Source organism: Eutrigla gurnardus (genome assembly GCF_963514095.1).
Source record: "Eutrigla gurnardus genome assembly, chromosome: 4".
Lineage (NCBI taxonomy): Eukaryota > Metazoa > Chordata > Actinopteri > Perciformes > Triglidae > Eutrigla > Eutrigla gurnardus.
The window spans coordinates 17,139,474-17,162,299 of record NC_139918.1 but is presented as its reverse complement, the minus strand read 5'-3'; the positions used below and the strand labels follow the sequence as shown (position 1 = coordinate 17,162,299).

At 43.3% G+C, this 22,826-nt stretch overlaps 1 protein-coding gene across 2 annotated transcripts; it reads right to left on the bottom strand.

The window, feature by feature from the left end:
• Positions 1 to 3,587: 3,587 nt before the first annotated feature.
• Positions 3,588 to 22,229, bottom strand: cables1 (Cdk5 and Abl enzyme substrate 1). 2 transcript variants are annotated; one of them, XM_084008578.1, is made up of 10 exons: positions 21,409 to 22,229; positions 14,944 to 15,015; positions 14,731 to 14,823; positions 13,733 to 13,810; positions 10,353 to 10,461; positions 8,984 to 9,140; positions 8,711 to 8,814; positions 6,557 to 6,663; positions 6,240 to 6,447; positions 3,588 to 5,340 (listed from the first exon to the last, which is right to left on the bottom strand). In XM_084008578.1, exons 1-10 carry the CDS (start codon positions 22,020 to 22,022, stop codon positions 5,200 to 5,202), a joined length of 1,683 nt encoding a protein of 560 aa, XP_083864704.1. In that variant the 5' UTR covers positions 22,023 to 22,229; the 3' UTR covers positions 3,588 to 5,199. The 2 variants fall into 2 exon arrangements, with proteins under 2 accessions (XP_083864704.1, XP_083864705.1); XM_084008579.1 differs by lacking the exon at positions 13,733 to 13,810.
• Positions 22,230 to 22,826: the final 597 nt, after the last annotated feature.

The window sequence follows — 22,826 nt, the reverse complement described above, 5'->3', positions numbered from 1 at the left end:
CGGTAACACTTTCAAACACTGGGGTCACTTTGTCATGAAGATATAAAACGTTATGAATGCTGACCTTATAATACATTGTCTACCACTTTTAATACTTTATAAACCTTGTTATAAGGTGTCATGCATGATTATAAACATTTATAACAACTTTTATAAAGCATTATAAATGCACTATAATGTGCTAGAAATGTGTTTATGATGCAGTATATATATGACCTTCATAGAAAGTGTTACCAACATTTTTCATGGCATACTATATTATAGCATCCTACACTATGACATTTGTAATGGAATACTATACAGTGACGTATTTTATGGCATACTATACAGTCACATTTTTCTCATGGCATACTACATTTTATGGCATACCACACTATGCCATTTTCTATGGCATACTATACAGTAACATTTAGTTATAATATAATATGTCACAAAAAAGCCAAGTTTATTATGTCATGACATTTTCATGGGATAATATATAACACATTTTTTATCAAATGTTATACTCTTTTAGTTGAATATGGCATACTAGACTAATATTTTTTAAAAATCATACCAAACAACTAAATGTTTTAATAACATACCATCCTGTGACATTTTGTTAAGGCATACTATACTATACCAAGGCATATTTTTCACGACAAATTATACTATGACTTTATGTGACAAAGACATTGGTAGACAATTTCATGGCATACTTTAATATTACATTTTCATTAAACACTATACTATGACATTTTTTGACACACTATAACTTTTTTATAACATAGAGGAGAGTGGGCCAGCTTGTACCATGTTTTCACACTACTCATATCTCCCACACCAGAAGGCAGTGCACTATCTAAAGGAATCTAACAGTTGCATGTGCAACTCAATTCTATTAACACTGAGCTCTTGACATACATCACTATGATGGTAAATGGACCTGCATTATAGCTCTTTTCTAGCTAACTAGCTACTCAAGGCGCTTCACACACTACATTCAGTCACTTTTACCCGTTCACACATTCATAAGCTGATGGCAGAGGAGCCGCCTGGAGGATCAGGATCTAACTCAGTCATACACATTCACATGCCGATGGCGCAGCATCGGGGGCAATTGGGGGTTCAGTATCTTGCCCAAGGACACTTCGGCATGCAGACTGGAGTTCGAACCCCCAATCTTAAAAGGACAAATCACTCTACCTCTGATGATCTGCAATTTTCATATTTTTCCACCATCAAAGTAAAAGAAAAGATAAAACTGCATCTTTATATAATAATAGTTTGACAAATAAATATGTTCAGTTATATTTTTGTTCATACAGAAGAACAGAGAGGAAAGAGAAAAGTATATTTGATAAACCAATGTATGAACGCTCATGGTATAGCCACTAGCATCCATGTAACTCATCTGTGTGTGCAGCTGCTTTTGGAACAAATTGTCACATGTGATAATAAGGGTGAAATGGTGAAATGGGTAAAGTGTATCCAATGCAACAAATGGACATGAGGTTTCAACTCATAGTTGGTTGGTTCATAGTTTTTTTTTCTTCCAGAACTGTGAGATGCCTTATGCAATGTAGCCTCTGTCAGACTCACTATTTAAACTATGCTGGGGTATTCAGTTTAGTTTTTGTATTTTAGCTTTTGTAACTGAACAATTCAGTGTAGGATTAATTATTGTAGGCTATTTGTTTTTAATTTACACTTGTTTTTCTATACTATTATTTTTTTGTAATTATTTATTTTTTCTATACAATATTTTTTTGTTTTGCACATCTATTGCTCTTGACCAGGGTAGTCTATTTATCATTTGTCTATTTAGAACATTTGGCTGAATGAATCAGATTTTTAACTGCATCAATGCGTTTGGAAAGCTACTTTTATATGTTCTTATTTGTTGAAAATATTTGTTGACACCTCGCCTTATGATGGGGCAACTTGTCACAACATTCTGAAATGAAGCATTTATATGTTTAGGATATCCATTTGTGAAACTCATTTGATTAAAATACGGTGTACTCTGTTCGATCTGTCCCTCCCTGTGCATCCTGCCACTTGTCCTTGACCTCACATTGGGGCCTCCACCACACCTAAAGTTTCTACATGTTTTTTAAAGATCCTGCTTTGCGTCACTGGTTTTTTGTTACAGTGGGTTCGGTTGTCTCTGAAACAGACTCTTGGGATGGAACAAAAGGGATTAGGTAGCCTTGTCAAACACGAAGAGAGGATCAGATTTTCAGGTCCACCTGCAGTGCTTTCCCCTCCAGTCCTGACCATGGACCAGTGTTAAAAACAACAGATAGATTCACCTGTAAACATATAATATAAGTGTAATAAAGATTTGTATATTCAAACATGTAATATTGCTACAGAACACAATCCCTGATTTAAACAACGGATATCAAACCAATCCAGTTATTTTAGCATTTCCTGTGCCACAATCCTCAGTGTTCACTACTTCCTTGTTTACAATGTGTAAATGGGGGGAAAAGCCCTGAGTCACAGTATCATGACAGGAAAGGTGCAAAATGCCGTTTCAGCCAAATGTTGTTATTTTATAGGGAAGGGCAATAGACTGCAGCTTGCCCCAAATGATGGTACACATATTTTCACAATGAGGGTCACTTGTGTGTGAGCAGGGCTCAGGAAGGGCTGTCAATAGATCCCTTTATGAGGCGGTGCGGGGGGAATTAGGCCGTCAATGGAGGGGACTAAGCCACGTATGCCATGTGTCCACACTCGGCCCTGGCCTGTTTGTTTTGATGGCAGCACGAGACTGGTGTGACAGCGGGGCCTTGTTTACGTCGGATGTCGGTCAGGAGAGTTCCCTCCCGATGAGAAACTGACCGCTCATATTGCATCAGAGTCACAGGTGCAGCCCCGTTTCTAGTGAAGTCTTCTGTGGTCAAACGAAATATGTCCAAGCTGCTTAAAATCTTATCTGTTTGCAAGACACACACATGGCTCAGAAACAAAGGGCTTATTGTGCAAAACATGTCTTCATACTTAAACCTTCTTGTATCTTCACAGATGTGAAGTGGGGGTTCTCTAATCCAATTTATGTGACATTTCAAAAGAGAATGACACGTTGGAAATGCTACTTATAGCTACAGACATAGGTAAGGGTTAATTAGTGTTATTATAAGTGCAGTGCATTTAAAAAAGCATGTGGAATACTGTGCAGATATGTAAAAAAAAAAAAAAAAAAAAAGTACAGGGTTCGTGGCACAGTCAACAGAAATATGGCGTAAACTATAAGCCGTAATAAGCAGTAAGTAAATAAACACACCCGGAAAATCTTGATTTTGCTCCAGTGGATTAACTTCTCATGTAGCCACACCACAAGACCTTGTGACATCGCTGTTGTGGTTACAGGTGCAACAAAGCTCATTTATAACCACACCCAGTGTAGTTATAGTGTTAAACCTTCCAACAGAGGAGGCAGCAAAATACTTATTCTTTAACATTTAAGTGAAGCACTCAAGATTTGAAGAAATGTTTTCAGGGACTTTACACAGAAGCGAAGGTGTATTTTAGAGGCTGCATACAGTGAAGGGAGTCATGAATACGCACTTAAATCTGGTGAAGCAAAAAAAAATGTCTCAGTCTTCTTTTGATTGAACAAGCAAAGCAATTTATTTACAAACATACACAGGTAATAGGTGTCGCCCATGAGTCTTTAGTGTGCGCCTTACAGAAAAATCTTTGGGCTTGCAAACAGAAATAAGCTCAGTATTTATTCCCCCAATTTAAATCAGCACACTCCTTGCATTTCTTATTACAATTTATTTTTATGTAATAATCTAATTATTTCAATTCATACACCATCAATACTTGGAGCAGCATTCAATACATTGTTTCCTTCAATACTCTGTGGTATTGTGTGAGACAATTTCAAGGTGATATAAAAAGAAAATCAAGTTGTGATACATGCCAAATGAATGGAAGATTACTTTTTAAACTGGTCACAATACATTTTCAGTGGTATTTATGTTTTTTATTTGAAACAACTTTCAAATCAACAAATACTGATTCAAGTTAAATGCAAATGTTTGATCCGTCCTTGATCAATTTGGGGATTTTTCTCCTCCTCAGAGGTCAGGTCAGATTAAGTGTCCCTGAAGCCTGAAGGGACTCTTTCTCCAGGTGAAGGACATTTTTATCCTCAACACTAGAGCACATTACTGTCAATCTGCTAATCCTGATCATGTTTAATGGCATTTTTGCGCTCACAAACACCTCCTCAACTACCTTCCTGACCCCGTTACAGCACCGTAAATGTGCTAGCAATACACTCTAACATAGAGCACAGGAAATACACGGATAAAAGGGGGTCTGGTCTCTGTAAGTCCATTGCAAGCATTTGACTGGTAGAAAATGAATGGAATACTTCAGTGAAAATAGGAAGTCCCATCTTGTCTGCAAGTACCTGTATGCAAACGATCGTTACTTTTCATGCGGATAGTTGTGGCTAGAAATCGTGAATAAACCATAAAAAGAGAGAAACGATTGAAAAGTCCGTTTGAATGGTGAATCGGTGGTGTTTATGAACACAGCTTATTTTTCAGGGTCAGTTCCCAAGCTCATTACAACTCTGAAAAAAATGTTCCCCTTCCCTTCAATGTCTCACAATATTCAAAAAGTGCACTTTTAAGACGATGACTTGCAAAAAGATGAGTCGCTCTGAGGAAGTCCGGCCAAAAAAAGCCACTTAAAAGGCTTTTGTTTACATTTTATGCGGGTTGGGAGGAAACCAAATCATACCAAAGTTTACAAGAAGGGAGATTAATGAAAAGAGATGATAAAAAAACGTTACAATCATTGGTTGTTTTAACCGAGAGAAGAAAAAAGATTCACCATCCGATTCAAACAAAAACAGCTCCCTTAATCAACAAGAGAGCTCCAAAATATACAAAGTGAAGATGGAGACGTGAAAACATGCAAACTAGAAAAAACAACCTGTTTGCAGACGGTCCAACCCTTTCGTTCAGAAGTTCATGTAGTGATGACGAATGTGGAAGTCAAACAATGGAGGAAAGTTGTAGAATTGTGTCCCTTTGGCTGATTTCAGGTCTCTGAGAGGAAGGGGAGTGCTGTCGGCTGCAGGTGAGAGACGGCCAGCGGTACGTTGGGGGTGAGGGGGAGAGAGGTGGAAGGATGGATACCTCGGGGAGCAGGGGATCAGAAGGAGGACCTCCTGATGGGTCACTAATGCTAGGAGGTCTGCAGCAGGCGTCTGTAGTGGGGCATGACCTCGTGCTCTGGAAGGTGCAGGTTGAACTCTAACGCCACCAGGACCGGGAACTCGAAGGCTATCAGCTCTCGGCGGTTCACTCTGAACCGCTCTTCCAGTTTCTGCCAGAAAAGAGAGTCGATATTAAATAATAGAACAGATAGATGTGCGAGGCTGCATTCCTACTGACTTCTCACTACGCCCGCTGGTTTTTAACCAGCAACAAGGATGGGCACAGAGGACTTTGACAGGACCTGTGTATGTACAATCACAATATTCTACAAGTCAACTAGAAAAGATAGCCTCCATTTTTTTAATATTGTTTTTGTGCATCATGGCTTCTCTGTGTCCCATCTACTTAAAGGTTGAGTCAGTGATTCATTTCAGAAACCCTTTCTGTTATATGACTTAACTTATATAACTTAACTTATATAGCCATCAATACGATAAATGCTCTGACATAAAATATATTTTTAAAATGTCATCTCTGACCGTGGCAGAACTGTAAAAACCTCGTCCAATTAAAAAAGTCGGGCCAGAGAAAATAATTGGACGGCCTGCCTGTCTGTCAATGCTTACTTCCTGATTGCACTCTGCCAGGGTTGAGCACTCTGTGGTTTTTCTAAATGACCCACTCAACCTTTAAACATCCTATCAACAGGTACACCTGGTGACCTCCATATATGTTCTTTTTTTTTTATGAACAAAATATTATATTTTAGCTTTGAGACATTTAAAGGGGCAGTACATCCAAATCTTCTCTTACCCCGAGAGGCATCTAGTCCTGCAAATAGTTTTGGTTTTTATCTCATCGTGTTGTGATTCATCTGCTGTCGAGACATCTGCCCCAAACCACAGAGGAATTTTGTTTGTGATGCCCACGGCGTAAAAAAAAACTTTCAGAAGATCTGTGGTCACATTAAGACTTCCCCAGTCATTTTTCACTCCACTGATTTTTGAGTGATCTTACCCTTTAATCGGATGCGACATGGAGATAAAAAGTGCGAGTGAGGAAACTTACATCTATCAGGAGCTTGACCTCATGTTTCTTGAGGTCGCCACCGATCTTGGCGGCCAAGAGGACACAAGCTCCAGTGCAGAGTTTCCGATTTTGCTTGTTTAGTTTGCCTTGAAGCACAAGTTTTTCAAAGTAGACGAAAGCCATGGCCACCGTCGGTTCCTCGTAACCACATTCATCCTGGGCCAACTTTTTTATCTCCCTTTTCAAGCTGCAGGGAGGTGGGGAAAACAATACAGATAATGAGAGAAGGTCAAAATAAATAAGCTGATGTAAGAAAAGAAGAAGAAGAAAGAAAGAAAACAAACAGTCTGGTTTACCTCCTAATCTTGCTGAGTGTAAGCCTTATGTGGGGGAATTTCTCCTTGAAGGTTTCGTTCATGTCCTTCTTGAGGTCAGAGGGTTTTACGTATTCAATGACTGTAGTCTGTAAAGGAAACCCAGAGACGGTGTCAGAATAACACAGACTTTCAACACTGGGCAGGGTGACTGGATCCTCACACACTAGTGTTGGATTCCACCGTCACAGTGAGGCTTTAGCAGGAGCTGCTGCTGCTGCTGCAGGTGTCACTTAAAGGATACGTCTGGTGATATTCTAGCTCTAGCTTATTGTCAACAAATCCATGAAAAGACCAGCCACACACACACACACACACACACACACACACACACACACACACACACACACACACACACACACACACACACACACACACACACACACACACACACACACACACACACACACACACACACACACACACACACACACACACACACACACACACACACACACACACACACACACACACACACTTCCTACTCAACAATGAATATGGGCACAGGAGCTGTATTTACCATTCTGAACCTGAAGTCATTGAGTACTGTCTACCTGCGCGGTGAGTGTTCTCCGCTGGCTAGAACCGGCTGCACTGCTCTCATACAGCAGTCACAGCTGACAAAACGCCTTAAAAAAATAAAATGCGAGGATGCACCGCTTTGCTTTGTCAGGCGTGACAGTAGATAAAATACCCGGATGGTTCTGGGACGGTTGTTCAGAGATATTTCAGGATGTCACGTTGGAACTTCTATCGGGCACTTTTCAACACGTTTTGACACTAGATGATAAAAATGAATCGAGAAAATGATCTTCAGATTAAATCGGCAGTTATTTTTGGACAGTTGGCATCATTTCTGTCCACAGTGATAGACTACGGTTGTAAAAAAGAAAAGCTAAAAACCCCATCTATAACATATTGTCCACTGAGTTTAAACACCATGCTACTGTGCTAAAGATGGATGACTCCGGACATGCATGTAAGGCATTGCATGGACCGCATGGAGTGTGAATAATGGCATCCACTCTGAACAACACGCTGCTGATCACCATCCATGAAGGGGAACGAATGCGTATTGATGGTTGTAGCCCCGAGAAACTAACATAAAGCAGATCGGCAATGACATCGCGTGACAGAAACCATACTTTACTGCGACCAAGTCTCATGCTAACTTATCTCCACACATAAAAACACTCCACCGTTCCACGTTTCCACCACGAGGATGCCATTACACCAAATCAACAAGCCACCGAGCATTTTTAACCTCATTTAAAATGAATGGAAATGAATATAGTGTTCTAGGTCAGATTCCTCAACTGCGTGCAGACTATAAAAAAACTCCTATTATCCTTGGCTTGAAAGTTCCTCTAAGTAGTTCAACCTGTGCAATGCTGAGAATGCACTGGTTCCATTCCTGTAGTGAAAACAATAGCCATTGTTGTGAGACACTGGCTTTTGTAATTGGAGGAAGAGAACAAAAAAAAGAAAAGAAAAAGAAAAACATAGCCTGGCCTTGACTTAACATTTCAACTATGTCAGTCCTTGTTGTGTATTCTGTCGGTGTCCGTAACAAAAACAGAGCTCAGGGAAGAATGAGGTGGGAGTCTGGTCAGGTTTTTTTTTTTTTTTTCTTCATTTCCCAACCACAACAAAACATCCGTTGCTTTCCGGGAAAAAGTAAGAGTGATCGGTGCTGAGCTCCAAACACTACACTAACTGTTGCTGTGGTGCTGCTTTGTAGCTACTGAGCACCGTCCTGTGATAAAGTGATAAAGGGGATTCATTCAGGTCCCGGAAGGAGTGAGAGAGTCTGGGCCGGCGACCTTGCTGATTAAAACCTGGCTGAAACATCCCTCCCGGTTCCTTTTCAAAAAACAGCTGATACAATTCAGGAGGACTTTTAAAGATTCAGGCGGACAACTCTTTCCGATGTGTTGTTGTTCATGGTCGTGGTGGGAAAACTGAATACTAAATGTCCATAATAACCATAAAAAAAGCATTAACAGCCAGACATCCGAGGACATTTCAACAAACCATGTTGAAACAGAGGTGGGTCTGTCCCAACAAAGCTGCAGTCGCTCATATTATTGTTGTTGTTGCTGCTCGTGGTGAGGTGATAGATGCATGCTTTCTCACCATGTAGGAGGGGAAGATGAGGACTCTCTTGTGTTTCCCACAAGGCCACTGCGGGTCATCCAGCAGATTGGGGTCGTATTCGCGGAAGTCCCCCAAATCATTCCCTGCCACGGGCACAAACGTAACAGTTGAGCCAGAAATCAACATTTGCATCTTTTCCCAATAAAAAAAACACAAAAAACACACTGGACAAAAGGACAGAAAACACCTGAGGGTGAGGAGTGCACCGCATTCAAAATGACTTAGTTAAGTGCTTGTTGGCAGTCCACTGACCCGTGTCTAAGCTGCTCTGGTTGCTGTTGGCTCGGCCCAAACTGAGGCTCCTATGGCTGGCGTTACGAGACTGAGAGAAGGACGAGGTGGAGTCGATGGTGTTCCTCCGACCACCCAGCACGTTAGTGGGATACAGGAACTGGGTGTAGGACACAGTCTGCAGACACGGGTGGAGGTATAATGTTGGTTTCGCAATAGCCTTTAAAAAAAGTCAGCAATCTAACAGGTTGAACAGGAATAATGTATAATTTTCACTGCAGCATTTTATCACAGCAAGTGAAGCACAGGTGGTAATAAAATGAAAAAAGGAGTGTCAGTTTTATTAAATGTCCCAGTATCACCCCAGTTAGCATAGAAAATAACAGCAGCCTGGAACTGACTTGCCTTAATGGAATGCAGTTATTAATAATGCAATTATTTATATCTGAAGTTTCGTGCTTCGACATGTCAAAATGCTCAGTCGACAAAAATGTCTGGCATGTGTTTTGACTGACGGAATATGAAATAAACAATCTTCTTAATGTATCAAAAACCCAGGGCAAGTGTTGGTTAGAATTTAAAGAGTAGCTAACTTATCACCAGTCTAGCCTCTTTAGTAGCTGGGAGCTAACACGCTAGAAGGCTAACACATTTCCCTTCCAAATCAAGATCTGGTGAGCTGTGACTTGTTCAGAATTATTTATCATTATTTAAGAGGAAACCATGTTTCCAATCAATGTTGGCCATTGCATAAAGAAGAAAACCCCGTTTGGAGCCAAAAGACATGTGGGAGTCTCCAAATCTGTTTTCTCTTCTCTTCTTTAAGAAATGGTTGTTTTCTGGCCGCTCTTCCATGAAGTGTACGTCTTTAAAGCGTTCCAATGAACGCTTTAAAGACGCTTCGATCTCCACTTCAGAGCTGACCGGCTCCTTCAGGGTAATCTTTGGTGTCTTTGTTGCCTCTCTGATTTAATGTCTTCCTGGCCCGGTCCGTGAGGAATCATCCTCTCTTGGCAGGTTTGTTGGAGCGCCGTACACTTTCCATTAAAATCCAACTAAAAATCTATTCCAATTTGAGGTTGTAATGCAACAAAATAAGACAAAGCTTGTTACTGAATTGTTTTTCCATCATTAAACAACTAAAATGCTATTTAGTTTTCCCATGGTACCTTGTTGTAACTTGCTTGAGTAATTGATACCGTTGAACGCAAGTCAATTTGACTTGCAATAGAAAATTGTACACCATTACAATATATATCTATATATTTTTGGTCTTAATAATATGTGAACTGTATTTTTTTTATTAGTTAGTGTAAGTTGATTGTCTTGCATTCATCTAGTTATCGATTATAAGACCATAAGTACTCCCCGTCTCCACGCAGCATCTCACCTTTCCATCAGCTCCTAGCTCCACCCCTTCCAGCCCGATCACCATCTCCTTAGCACTGACGCCCCCCGACGGGTGCCGCTGACGCCCGCCTGCTTCCAGCTTGACTTCCCTAATGAACACAAGACCTTTAGAGCTTTCACCGTACACACAAGCTTTCCTGTGACTCCTTTGACCTCCCATCCCTTTCCTGAACTCTCTGGCCGAGCCCAACTCCTTCTCTCTACCTCACAGATGGACCCCCGTGTCTGCACTCAACAGCTGGTCTAGTTTCAGTAATTGCCTGGCTCTTTGGGTGCATCTGAGGGCAATCAAAAATAAAGAGCACCCTGGGGAGGAAGGATGGGGAGGGAGAGTATAGTTTCTTTCTAGCGGGCCGGACTGTTCAGACTCGGCTGCTGCCTCGCCGATGCCTGAAATTCCAAAAACTGCTGTGGGAGATTTGTGGTCAAACACTCGTCTGCTGGAGTGTAAAGTATGTCACGGGGACGGACAGCAGAGAGCCCTCGACTTCACCAAATATCTCTATGTTTAACGTCTGCTGCAGAGAATGTACAGTAGACTGGGACGATCAGTCAGTCACTGCCAGTAGAGGCTAATGAGTGTGTCTGTTCACTGACAAAGAAGGTAACATCAACTTTATTTACACTCTTCCATAATGAATAACTGATAAAGAGTTCATATTATGTATGATATATTTTTTTTTATGTGCCAAAATGTCTGTGGAACTTGCTTTTATATCAAAGCAAGAAGACAGACGTCGGCAAAATCCACTTGTGTGTTTGTAGTATTAACTCGAGGCCTATTTTAGCACAATATTTACATTGTGGTTGGATTTCAGAGCGTCAGCAGACATTAACTCGTAACACTGTCTCGTTTTTGCTGCTCCTCCCTTATCTTCCAGAGCTCAGTCATGCTTTCCGTTTAATACGCTGCCCAGATAAATAGAAGAAATGACACAGCGGGTCCTCACATGACTCTACCAGTGTTTTGATGACATGTGGGGCCAATCTGGTATAATGAAAACAGTGTTATTTGGCAAACAGGCACATCAGGACACAATGTTGATAGATGCATCATAGAAATGGAGATCCCAAGGCAGCAGACGTCTCACAGAACAGTGGAGATTAAATTAAAAAAAAGGGGGGGAAATAGGAGACGGAAAGCTTTCTAGGGAGAGAGCTTTTCTATTAAGCGACCCAGAAAAAATAATTGATGTGCTTCAGTCTGCTGAGAGTAAGGAGAAACGAAAGGAAGTCATGAGAAAAGCTGACATGGCTTAGTAACATGCATGGGCAGGAATCACTGGCTTCAAACGTCTGTATGTTGTGTGTGTTATAAATCTATCCAGAGGGCTTTTCATGCCCCTTCAAACGTGTCAAACAAAAGCAGACATGCTAACATGGCAACAACAATCTGGATCCTGGCTGCCAAATACTTTACAGCTCACATAAACAGTTTCATGTTGGCTTGACTAGCTTGTAATAATATCCCCCTGAAGTCATGCCCCGAGCTCCAGCCATTACACTGAATTTATGAGACTCAATAAATTATACTTTATTAATCCCTGTGAGAAAATGTGAACTCTGCGTGTTGACCCCGCCTCACTTTTTACCCCAGGGGCCGACTCTGCTGACAGGAGCGTTAGCCAACATGCATGTCTTTCAGGGGCCGGAGAAACTGAAGCGTATGAGGGAACCCATGCAGAGACGGGGAGAGCATGCCGAGTCCACGCAGAAAACACCCTCAGGGGGGTTTGAACCCAGAACCATCTCGTTGTCAAAGACCTCCCCCCATGAGTTAAGTAGTCTGTTAGGTCGCTTTCTCCCAGACAGTTAGATGAGAGGATTAACACTCACCACTCTCACATCAGTATGCTGAACATAAGCCAGCAGTCTGTTAGCTTAGCTTAGCAGCAAGACTGGAAGCAGGGGAAACAGATACAGATAGCCTGGCTCTGTCCACTAAGCTGCAATAGAATAACACGTTATACGTCTTTGTTTATTTGGTAAAAAGTGTAAAAAGCTGGTTTTATGAAGGGGAATATGTGTGACTGATTTAGTTTTTGTTTTTTTAGGGGAGCAGCCCTGCCTTGTCACCTTTTCTGTCCAAGAAATACAAAAACCAAACAAAAATCTAAGCCAGCCTAATTGTTTACCCTTGCTTCCAGTCTCTATGCTAAGCTCATTAGACAGATCAGCTTTTCAACTCTGATTCAAAGCTGATAAGTGTGTTTCAAAAAATGTCTAACCGTTCCTCTGAATTTAAGTTATTAGTGTTTTCACTGGATTGCCTTCATGTTTTGTTCCCAAAAGTTTTGTTGGGACCATATCAGGCAGCAGTGGATCATTTAGCCCCCCCCCCCCATACGGCTGTAGTTACAGCTGGCGTAAAGACAGAGGAAAGAATGGACATGCAACAATCAGCCGTTTGGGCTCGGCCATCTAATACAATTTTGTTTTGCAGTTAAGACACTTGACTTCCAGCCAAAGTCCAACCGCTAACTGTCAATTAGCGGCAATGAGCAGTCAAATTGGATCGCCCTGGGGGTTTATTAACCCCTGACCTTGCACTGATTGTCTGGCTTTGGAAATTCCACCAACGGATTGAGGCTTTTATGCTCTTCACTTAGCCCAGTGTGAAGCTTTTCTTTTCGTGCATCGTGTTCCCTGGCGTTTATCTATGGCCCTTTTCTCTTTCACTTCCACCACAACACACCGTTTCATGTGACTGGAGGGCGTCAGAATCTAAACCTTACCGGGGATATCCCCATGCAAGATTAAAAAAAATGAGAACAAGCATTGCCAACAGAAAAGACAGATTTTCTGTTGCACATGTGAACGTTAAAACAAGGAAAACATTAAAGAAAGATGGTTAATTACAAACCGGCATGGTTTGGTGCAGGGCACGTAGCAGGAAACCCAGTCTGCCAGTGTGGTGGATCATTAAACCAGTGGACAACACATGAAACTAAACTAAAGTTTCTAAACCTAAGAAACACAGGAACCCAGTCGGGAAAGGTGAGTCTTAAATGCTAGACAGCGAAGCCAGCGACAGTTGCGACAGACAAATATGGGTTGACTTGAACGAAAAAAGGAAGAGTGGCTGAAAGCCACGGGAGCCGTTATGGGGAAAAAGCGGTACAAGCAACAAGCACTGGGCAACGATAGATGAAATCAAGCCTTTAGAAGCCCATTTCAGCCAGCTGTTTATATCAATTAACAAACCTTAAATGGTACAAATGCATCCACCAAAACCAACCCTTAGCAATGTATGCACCAGTCAGAGGAGAATACATCCACAGGAAAAGGAACGATGAGAAAACAAAAGGAGAGAGCAGGCTGGAGGAGGTTACAAAGTACGGCATGCTGTAGGATACATACCCTGCTGGGCTACAATCTTGATAGGGCAGGACAGAAAATACACTATAGAAGGATCTTCTGCCACTGATAAGGACTATCCTATAAAAACAAAAATGGTAAACAAGCTAATCAATATCTATCTGTCAAGAGCAACAGGTTAAGTTGAAGAGAGTGTGCAGTGAAAAAAAAATAAGGATGAAGAGAATGAGCTGTGTGAAACGAGGGCGTTGTTTTGTAGCATTGTAGCATGTAGTCAGGGGTTTCCGGGGGCAACAATGATGCATTTTTGTTAAAACGTACTTGACATGATGCTATTTGTATTCTCAATGGTCAAATAATTATTTTTCTTGTTCATGATGAATCGGGATATAAAACAACACGTGAGTCACGACGTTCTTGAGCATCAGCGAATCAACAAGCTGTTCTTAAACAGCGTGGAAAAATCCAGCTCACTCAATATACCTGATTTTAGGAACCTATAACGCTTTTTTCACAATTCATATGAAAACGTACTTTCTCAGAAAGCACCAGAACTACACCTCGCATCTCATAGTACCGTAAAAAGCGACTGACTCGAGTCGATTTCAAAGCCAAAGTATGTGACATCGATGAGCAAACACCTTCTGGGTCTCCTGGCCTCCATTAAAAACACCGTTACTTTGGTTACGTTCTGCACACCCAGAAACATTACAACCGCCGTACCATTTTCTCTTCATATTTAAGGATTTGTGTACTGTATGCTCATGTAAATGACTTCGCTTTTAGTTGTGATTTCATGGTGTGATTCCAAAATGTTTCAACAGCGATCGAGTAGAGATTAAAATAACATGAGAACCAGGTTGTGCTCTGCATGAATGGACAGGATGCTCCATCGATTACATTTGTGAGTCTGTGCTCGCCTACGATGTGGCTTGTAATGTGAGAAACATCCAAACTGCAGCTCATTGACTGGGGGCAGCCTGCCATTATCCGCTGAGGACTTGTATTGACTAAAGTGCGGCGTTGTTTAGCCGTCGTACCTTCCATTGCGCGTATCGTGTTGCCTCATGTTCTTTATGAAGTGGATCTTCTTGAAGCTCTTTGGTCGTGGTGAACCCGATAGGGTTCGGCATCTAAAAACGGGGGAAAACAAGCAGAAAACAAGCAGAAAACATCAGTGTCTCAAAAAACAAAACAAAAAGAGAGAATCCCAGTGGGAGACATGAGACTGGGAGGGCGTTTGTGTTTACTACCTGCGTAGAGGAGCGTTCTCCTCAATGTCCTCTAGTGTTTCAAGCGAAGAGCGCTGAGAGATGAGTCTTCGTCTGGGAAGTCAGACAGAAGGGAAGTTTCAAGTTAGGGGACGTGAAGAGACATCACCACACCAAACACATCCTTTTGAGGAACCAACTCTGGCAAAAATAATGACACGTGGACACAAAGTCCTGCAAAGCAATTTGATTAATAGCTGCAACATTCAATCACAGCAATACCTTAAACAGCAAACGTGGGCACTGGGATTTAATCCACAAATTGAGGTCAGTCTAGCTTTTAGGATAAAACCAAAGGTTTCAGTATTCACAGACAGAGAAGGGAACATCGACCCAAATCTCCATTTACCTACATTTTATAAAGGAAGAGGTCAATAAGAACACGTCACTGTACTTCATATCCATCACGCATTTCACAGCCATAAACTATTTGTTGGTAATGCCTGACATTTCTGCCAATACTTAAGTTGAAGACTTTCTTTTTCGTTTAATTTGACAAATATATTAAACTGCTCTATGCATTAATTAAAGTTGAAAATGTTTCTTACACAGATTTGATGCCAACTTTCTGCTACTTTCCACCCTTTGATACGTGATGTAACAAACACATTCGACACAAAGCCCTGCAACAATGAATGTGTGTGGTCACCGAGGCCTTTAGTCCAAAAGGTCAAACGATGGTGTAAAATTATCACCCGTGTCCGTCTGCTCTGTGTGGTTTCATTTACAAAAACAAGACCGGGGCGGTCGAGAGAGACCGTCCGTCATCGCCGCCGCGCGGTGCCTGTGTGGTCAGCGATCACTCCTCCATCATTTGTACATCACAAGAGAAATTCTTCCAGGATCAGAGCTGCTAAGAGGATAACAAGCTGGCTTGGCAAGCACTTTATGTAACACATTTTGTTACAGATGGCCTTTATTTCACACTTTGGTTGTGCGACTCAACAAGGCCAACTCTGCTGGACAACTTTTATATGATCGGCTGCCAGCTCAAGAAACAAACCCACATGTGATGGCTAAGAGCGCCTGAGCCCTTCCAGAATTAGGTTGTAATTGTACGTTTAACACCGCAATAGAAACATAATCCCACTTGTTAATCGGCCTCGCAAAAAGTAGCCACGTTGAAAAGGTAGTGGAAATTAACATGTTAGGTGTCAATTAACAAAAAGTACTATCAATAAATGTGCAGCAAAGCCAGAGCAAAGAGTGTTCGCACCATAAATATCGTCTAACATCTCTGACTGCTGATGACACTTCCCCCCCCATCGACCTCCTCTTCGCTGAACATCTCAGCCAGAAGGGAGAGACAGCGGAGCGGAAAGCCACTCTGGCTGGTTAATGAACGGCAGAGCATGAGGACAGATTAACAAAAGATGACTCCGTCCTTGAGGATCTCCTGGGGTTCGGACCGGTACGAGCAGGCGGAGTACGCCAGAGGAGACGGGCGAGATAAGTGTTTACACGCTGTAGCCCACAAGAAACAGAGAGCCATTATCCCGACTAACCTTCCGCACTGTAAATTATGACCTGAATGATCATGAACGGGGAAGGAAGCACATTAATGTCCCAATGAGCAGAACAATGTGCATGGTTGTAATGAAGGGTCGTGACCTCTGCCTGAAAGTCAGGCGAGTGGATGAGATCATGTGATTCGTGGTGAGCCTGGCATCATCCTTCTGATGGAGGGTAGATGGGCTGGATTATGATCTGGGACTAGTCCTGACTGAGACCAAGGAAGTGGATCACATCACTCCGGTTCTGAGGTCTTGACACCATGATGTGTGTGATGTCATAATAATCACTGTTGGTCTATAAAGCATTAAATGGTTGAGGGCCTGAATACAGTCCTGCTACACTATGAACCATCCACGTCTTTCAGGTCGTCTGGGATACGACTGCTTTCTGTCCCCAGAGTCAACACCAAACGTTTAGTTATTAATGCACCACAAAACTGCAGGTCGGCTGCGAATCTCACTTCTTTTGAATGATGGCTGAAGACTATTCTGTTTGCCGCTAACTTGCTTAAAATCATCCTGACACTGCACTATAACTTTCCTTTCATTTTCCCTCGTCTTATTCTTCTTTAGCTTGTTTGACCCGTTGAGTGCTGGCAGCATCGTGTGACACAACAGAAACAAAGTTAGCATCGAGCTGGTGGACATAGTGGAGACTTTTCTCAGGAGTTGGTTGAGACCAAAACAGCTAGAAGAACATTAATATTGGACTTACATTCACCACTAATCCAACTGGGTGCTAATAATTCTCTCCGTCTGCAGCTTGTGTAGGCAAATGTTTTACTAATTTAAAAAAATGTATATTTTATAGTACAAATTCCAGTACACACAGGCCTGCATATTGCATTTACTGTACTGTATCCCACATCTGTGCCAAAGAAATAACCTCTTATTGTAGCCGTCCATCTCCAATCTGTGTGACACTTGGACACAATCGCATCGAATCGTCACTGATCTTCAAAAGTCATTCACCAGTCGGCCCGAGGGTATGACCCCGGCTCACAAGGACACAGCGAGGACTTTGATCGCGGCTCTGGAGATGAACAGCAGCGGCAGGACGTGGTTTTCATGCAAAAGATGTTTTCCAGGCGGCTACAAATCCTGGAAACAATAACAGCGGCCAGGCCACTGATTCACCTCAGACACATCTCCTACCAACTAGAAGAGCCAGTCTGCTTTTAGCCAGTTTGACATTAACAAGGCCTGGTCCGAAGCTTCAAAGCAGCCTCAGTATAAATCAGCTGCAGAGGGGGGGCTACAACCAGCATCCCTGAGTACCTGACACAACCGCACAAGTGATTTTATTCAAGCATGTTTCAGAATCCGTGTTCCATTTCAAATGAAAACGCTTTCGAGCAGCTATTGATAATCCTGCCCAGCAGTGCCACGCAACGATGCCATAAAACTCAAGTGGACTATTGAGATGTGGAGATTAAACCGTTTCACACGTACGCCCTGTTGGCAGCTTGCCACGGGACACAGTCTTCCAATTTGCCTGAGAGTCACTGAGTGGAAATAAATGTAATGTTCTGGGCTCCTTCACACAAACACAGCCCAGGAAATTGGAAATGATTATTGTGATTAAAAAGAAAGGGGGAAAAAAAAATCCGGTTGAAGCGGTTCGGCCTCCCTGATCGTCAAACACCGGGAGGACAAATGGAACGCATCAGCAGATTAAAAATTAAAAAAAAAAAACAGGCTTAAAAGGAAGTTAAACAAACAGAAACGCCATCGTTCGGGGTGAAAACGCAACGAGTCACGATGTGGAAACTTCATCTCCGGGGGTTCAGAAACACATGCTGACCCCCCGCTGCTCTGCACTCGAAGTGGGTTTCTCAGTCAAATCCGAAAGGCTTTCCTGAATGCTCGGTGACAGCTCAGACACGGAGAAGGAAAATGAACCAGTCTTATATAATCCTGCGATTACGCCAACAATGACCTCAGCGAACAACAATCAACCTCATAACCACAAAGTATGTGACCCAGTCGCTCAGAACTCCACAGGGCCATTATGATGGCTTGTGCTGCCTGTTTTCCAGCCACAGCTTCTGCTGCCTCATGGTGAAAAAATCTGGTTAAAAGTGCCGTTAAGTACGTGATTCATTCTAATGGTGTCGGGAATGTAACTGAAAGAGGATGTGAGGAGACTTGGATATGTTTTATGGAGGAAAAGAGACGAAATGAAAATAGCTGTACACCTTAGGCAGGCAAAGCCAGATGGTAATAGGTATATGCTATATTTAAATCTGCGGTTCTTGGCGCACCGCTTTGTGATGGATGAAGGATGAGGAGTGGAAGCTGAATGTCAAATCATACATCATTTTCATGCATTGGATTCTGATGAGGATATGGTCCAAAGCAGCGCCGGCTTCAGGAAAGTCGACTTTGGCAGCACATCAGAGGCTCTGCGACTTCCTGAATGGGAGCAGGACTGAAGGCCAAGAGTCTGAGGGGAGAGTGTGTCTCTGATGGCTCTGCGAGAGGAAGCGGAGGACAGAAAACACAGAGCGGAGAGCCAGGCTGCTTCTCAGAAAGCCCGGGCATCCTGCCTCTCCCAGCCAGGGACCTCTGGACACGTTTCCACCAGCTGCCCTCACAAAACAAACCGGGTACTGTGCGACGCGCTCGTCTGTCTGCACGCCGGTGGAATATGGGCCGCGCTCCATCAGCAGGTTGCTTACTTTTCAACGTTAGAATTCATTTTGTACCGACGTCCTCCAAGCACATTCCTGCAGTCGGGGTCTAACCGTCGTCCTGTGTTTACAAACGGAGACGTGAGAGGCAGCACTGTGGATCCGGCTGGCTCATGCAGTTTTGGGTAAAAGTACTAAAAGCTGGCCGAGATTTTTTTTTAATAATTGAATGAAATAATTAATTAATGATATAATAAGTAATAATTCTGCCAATTTTCTCTCATCCAGGAGATGTTCTTGTACGGCTGCTTGTTTTCAACATTTGAGAAATTTGGCCTCTTTTTGTTACATGAAAACATCTTTTCCCCCATTAAACATAAAAACACGTTTATTAAACATTCTAATGATACCCTGCAAAACTGGTGGCCATGGAGCATTTAAAATGTTTCCAATGGCATCATTTTGTGGAATGCAATATGGTTGAAAATCATACCATATAAACTATTTTCACTTTAAGACTTAAAGTTCATTTTTGACCTTGAAAACAACGGATGGAGGAAATATCTCAACACAAGGTCCATTTAGTATTTGTTCTGGGGCTTTCAATCACATCACATGATCTTCCTGAGCAGATGGAGATTGCTCAGCTGTCATTGTTTTTAATTGACATATTTCTGTGCACTTTAGGTTCTTCTCATGCATGTTGGCCCAAGAATTGAAGGTCAAAAACAGCTAATGAAAGAATCCTATGCAACATGAACAGGAGGTCTTTCAAATGAAAGTGGAAATATCTCTCATTCAATCACAACATGGCATCTGCTGAGGAAGACTGTGTGTTATGATCGAAAACTCCCGAACAGCTAAATCAACGCTGTGGTGAGATTGTTTTGCATGAAGGTTAACTTTATTTGGAGCCTTTTTTTAAAATGATGGATGGTTATAAGACGTCTCCAATGCACTTCTTTCATTATGAAAAAGTACAGATTAAGGCTTTCAGAAGCTGTTAGTTCGGCGGTGCATTTCCATGAGGTCAGGAAAAGGAACTAAATGCTTATTGAGTGTTTCGCCATGAAGCAGAGCTTCCTGAGAAGTCTGGCAGAGACGACAGAGGAAGGGGAGGATTTGTGTAAGAGAGAGAGAGAGAGAGAGGGGGAGGCTCTGAATGGAGAGCGGAGCAGAAGCGACTTGCCAGCAGGTTGTGACAGGGAGAGAACCATGAGACGACTGTCACTGACAGCTGTCCTGCAGCGAGTTTAGACCGTCCAGACCCGCCTCGTGCCTCCAGTGTGAAGACAAAGTGGACGCAGAGGGCAAAGAAAAGACATCCACGTGGAGCAGCCCCCCCCCCGTTAATTATGTAGCTGAACAGGAGGGGTCGAGTTACAGGATGTTTACATCACGCCGAGGAATGGGTGACGGCAGGTGTGTGGAAGGGGGTTTGGAATGACATTCATCAAAAATTATTTTAAGGTCTAGTCAATTTAACAACTAGCATGAGAGCATGTGAGCAATCCAGTAAAAAAAAAAAAAACTGATGAGTTCCCTCTGGAAACTAGGTTATAGCTCCACAGCTGCTGGACCCCTATGATGATACTGCACCTCTGCAGACCAGTGAGTCACATGGCTACAACCACCTGCATGCAGTACACAAACACACAGCTGAACTTTATCCTCCCGCTGTGTGGTGTTGCGTCCATGCAGACTGGGAACCTGAAAGCACCTTTACAAGAACACTTAAAGAAAAACAACCTGCAAGAAGCAAAATAGCACATCCCAAGGGGTCATTATCACTATAAAAGTGTTTTTGGTGACTTCATCACAATCACTTCATCGTCATAAATTGTGGCAACAATGATGAAATCCTGAGGTTGTATTAGAACTTATTACACCTTTACAAATACATAATTGCAATGATAAGTGAATTGGAATGTGTGTCCATAACATATACCATTTTCTGTTGTTTGGAGGTTAAAAAATAAAAGCTGTTCATAACCACAGTGCCAAATTGTGAAATGTATCCTGTTATCTACTAAAACTGGACAAATTACACAATGATCTGGCTGCTGCTACTGTAGGCAGGAGGTGAATGGACAGCAACAAACAAACTGCAATAGAGTGATTCTCAGTGGCATATCATTGTAGCCAGTAATGGATATGCACTATGGATTTGAAAACAAATGACACTGACATAGGGACTGGCTGCTCCTGTGTTTCTGGTTGCTATGTTGACACAGTTTAACCACCTGACTATGCAGATCCTGCACCTCCAACACCGAGCCACGGTGGACTTGCATGGTTACCTGGATCTCTGCAGCTCTATTGCAGAGTTGGCTATCTGTCCGCCGTCCAGGATGTAGTTCTGGGAGGTTTGCCTGGAGTAGGGCGCAGGTAGGATTCCCTGAGTGTACGTCTGCAGCCTCCCTCTAGTCGACGCTGGCACCGCGGAGAACGGCGAGCTGAACGTCGAGGGCAGGAAAGCGTCGCCGTCCATGTCCGGAGCCGCCGGGCCGACTGCGGGACCCGTCCCGAACCCGGCCCGGCTGTTTGCGAGGAGAGCCTGGTTTGCAAAAGCGAGCGCCTGGGCGGCCGTGTTCGCCGCCGCCTGTGCGGCCGCCGCCGCCGCCGCCGCCGCAGCAGCCGCCGCTGCAGCTGCAGCCCCGGCGGCGGCGCCAGCAGCGCCGTACCCCGAGCGCTCCGGTGAAACCAGGCTCGGTCTAGTCCTAGCCTCCAGCGACTCATCCTCCTCGTTCTGGGTGTCTGCGTCGTCTTGCACGGGTCGCCCGTCCAGCGAGATGTTGCTGAGAAAAGACAACGCCGCTTGCCTCCTCCTCGGGTCTATGCGTTTCCGCGTATGCTCGATGCCGGAGTGCTTGATCTGTAGCGTGGATGTGTTGCTGCTCGTGGCAGCCGCCATGGTCCGCTTCCAGCGATCCGGGTCCCCGCAGCGGCGACGTTACCGCGCTGGCATGAATATATTGTGTTAATCGTGCTTGTGTCGGTGAATGGTAGTGGTGGTGGTGGCCCGTCTTTTAAGTACACGCGTTTAACTGGGTGAAAACAGGGAGGTCACGTGTGTGCAGTATTGTGGCAGCGCTGAGAAAATTTGGACCAATGGGCTGTCAGGAATACATGTTTTTTTTCTCCCTCTCTCTCGCCCCCCCTCCTCTCTCTCTCTCTACCTTTTCCTGGCTGCTGAAGCCTCCTCTTTCTCTGACAGCAGGCTTTGCCAAAATTACATGAACGAATCACGGTGTGTCCAACAGTCTGTGTCTGTAAGCAACGTTAACATGACCCTAAAACCATCAGCAGCTTTCTGCATCACACATTACATCCAAGCGGAGGACCCGTCGCTGCGTCCTCGTGGTTGTGTGCACAAAGATCAATGGGCGCTGAGAACGGGGCCTGGCTCTGTTTGTTGTGAGAAAATAGATCTTTTTTTTTTTCGCAACTGTACAAGTCAGCATCTCTGCAGCAATTGCGCCATCTGTCTGTTTGACATGCAATGTGTGTGCTGTTTTTTTTTGGGGGGGGGGGGGGGGGGGGGGGTGGGGGCGTGGTTTTTTGGCCATAATCCCATTACATGTGCCCTCTAGTGGTGATTAGGTGAAAGCCACAGTACTGTACCGTTTTTGATGAAGAGCTTGAGAGAGTGCTTCTCACATTTTAGATCCTCCCCCCATAGGGGATGCAGCCTTGATGTGGTGGTGGTGGTCATTCC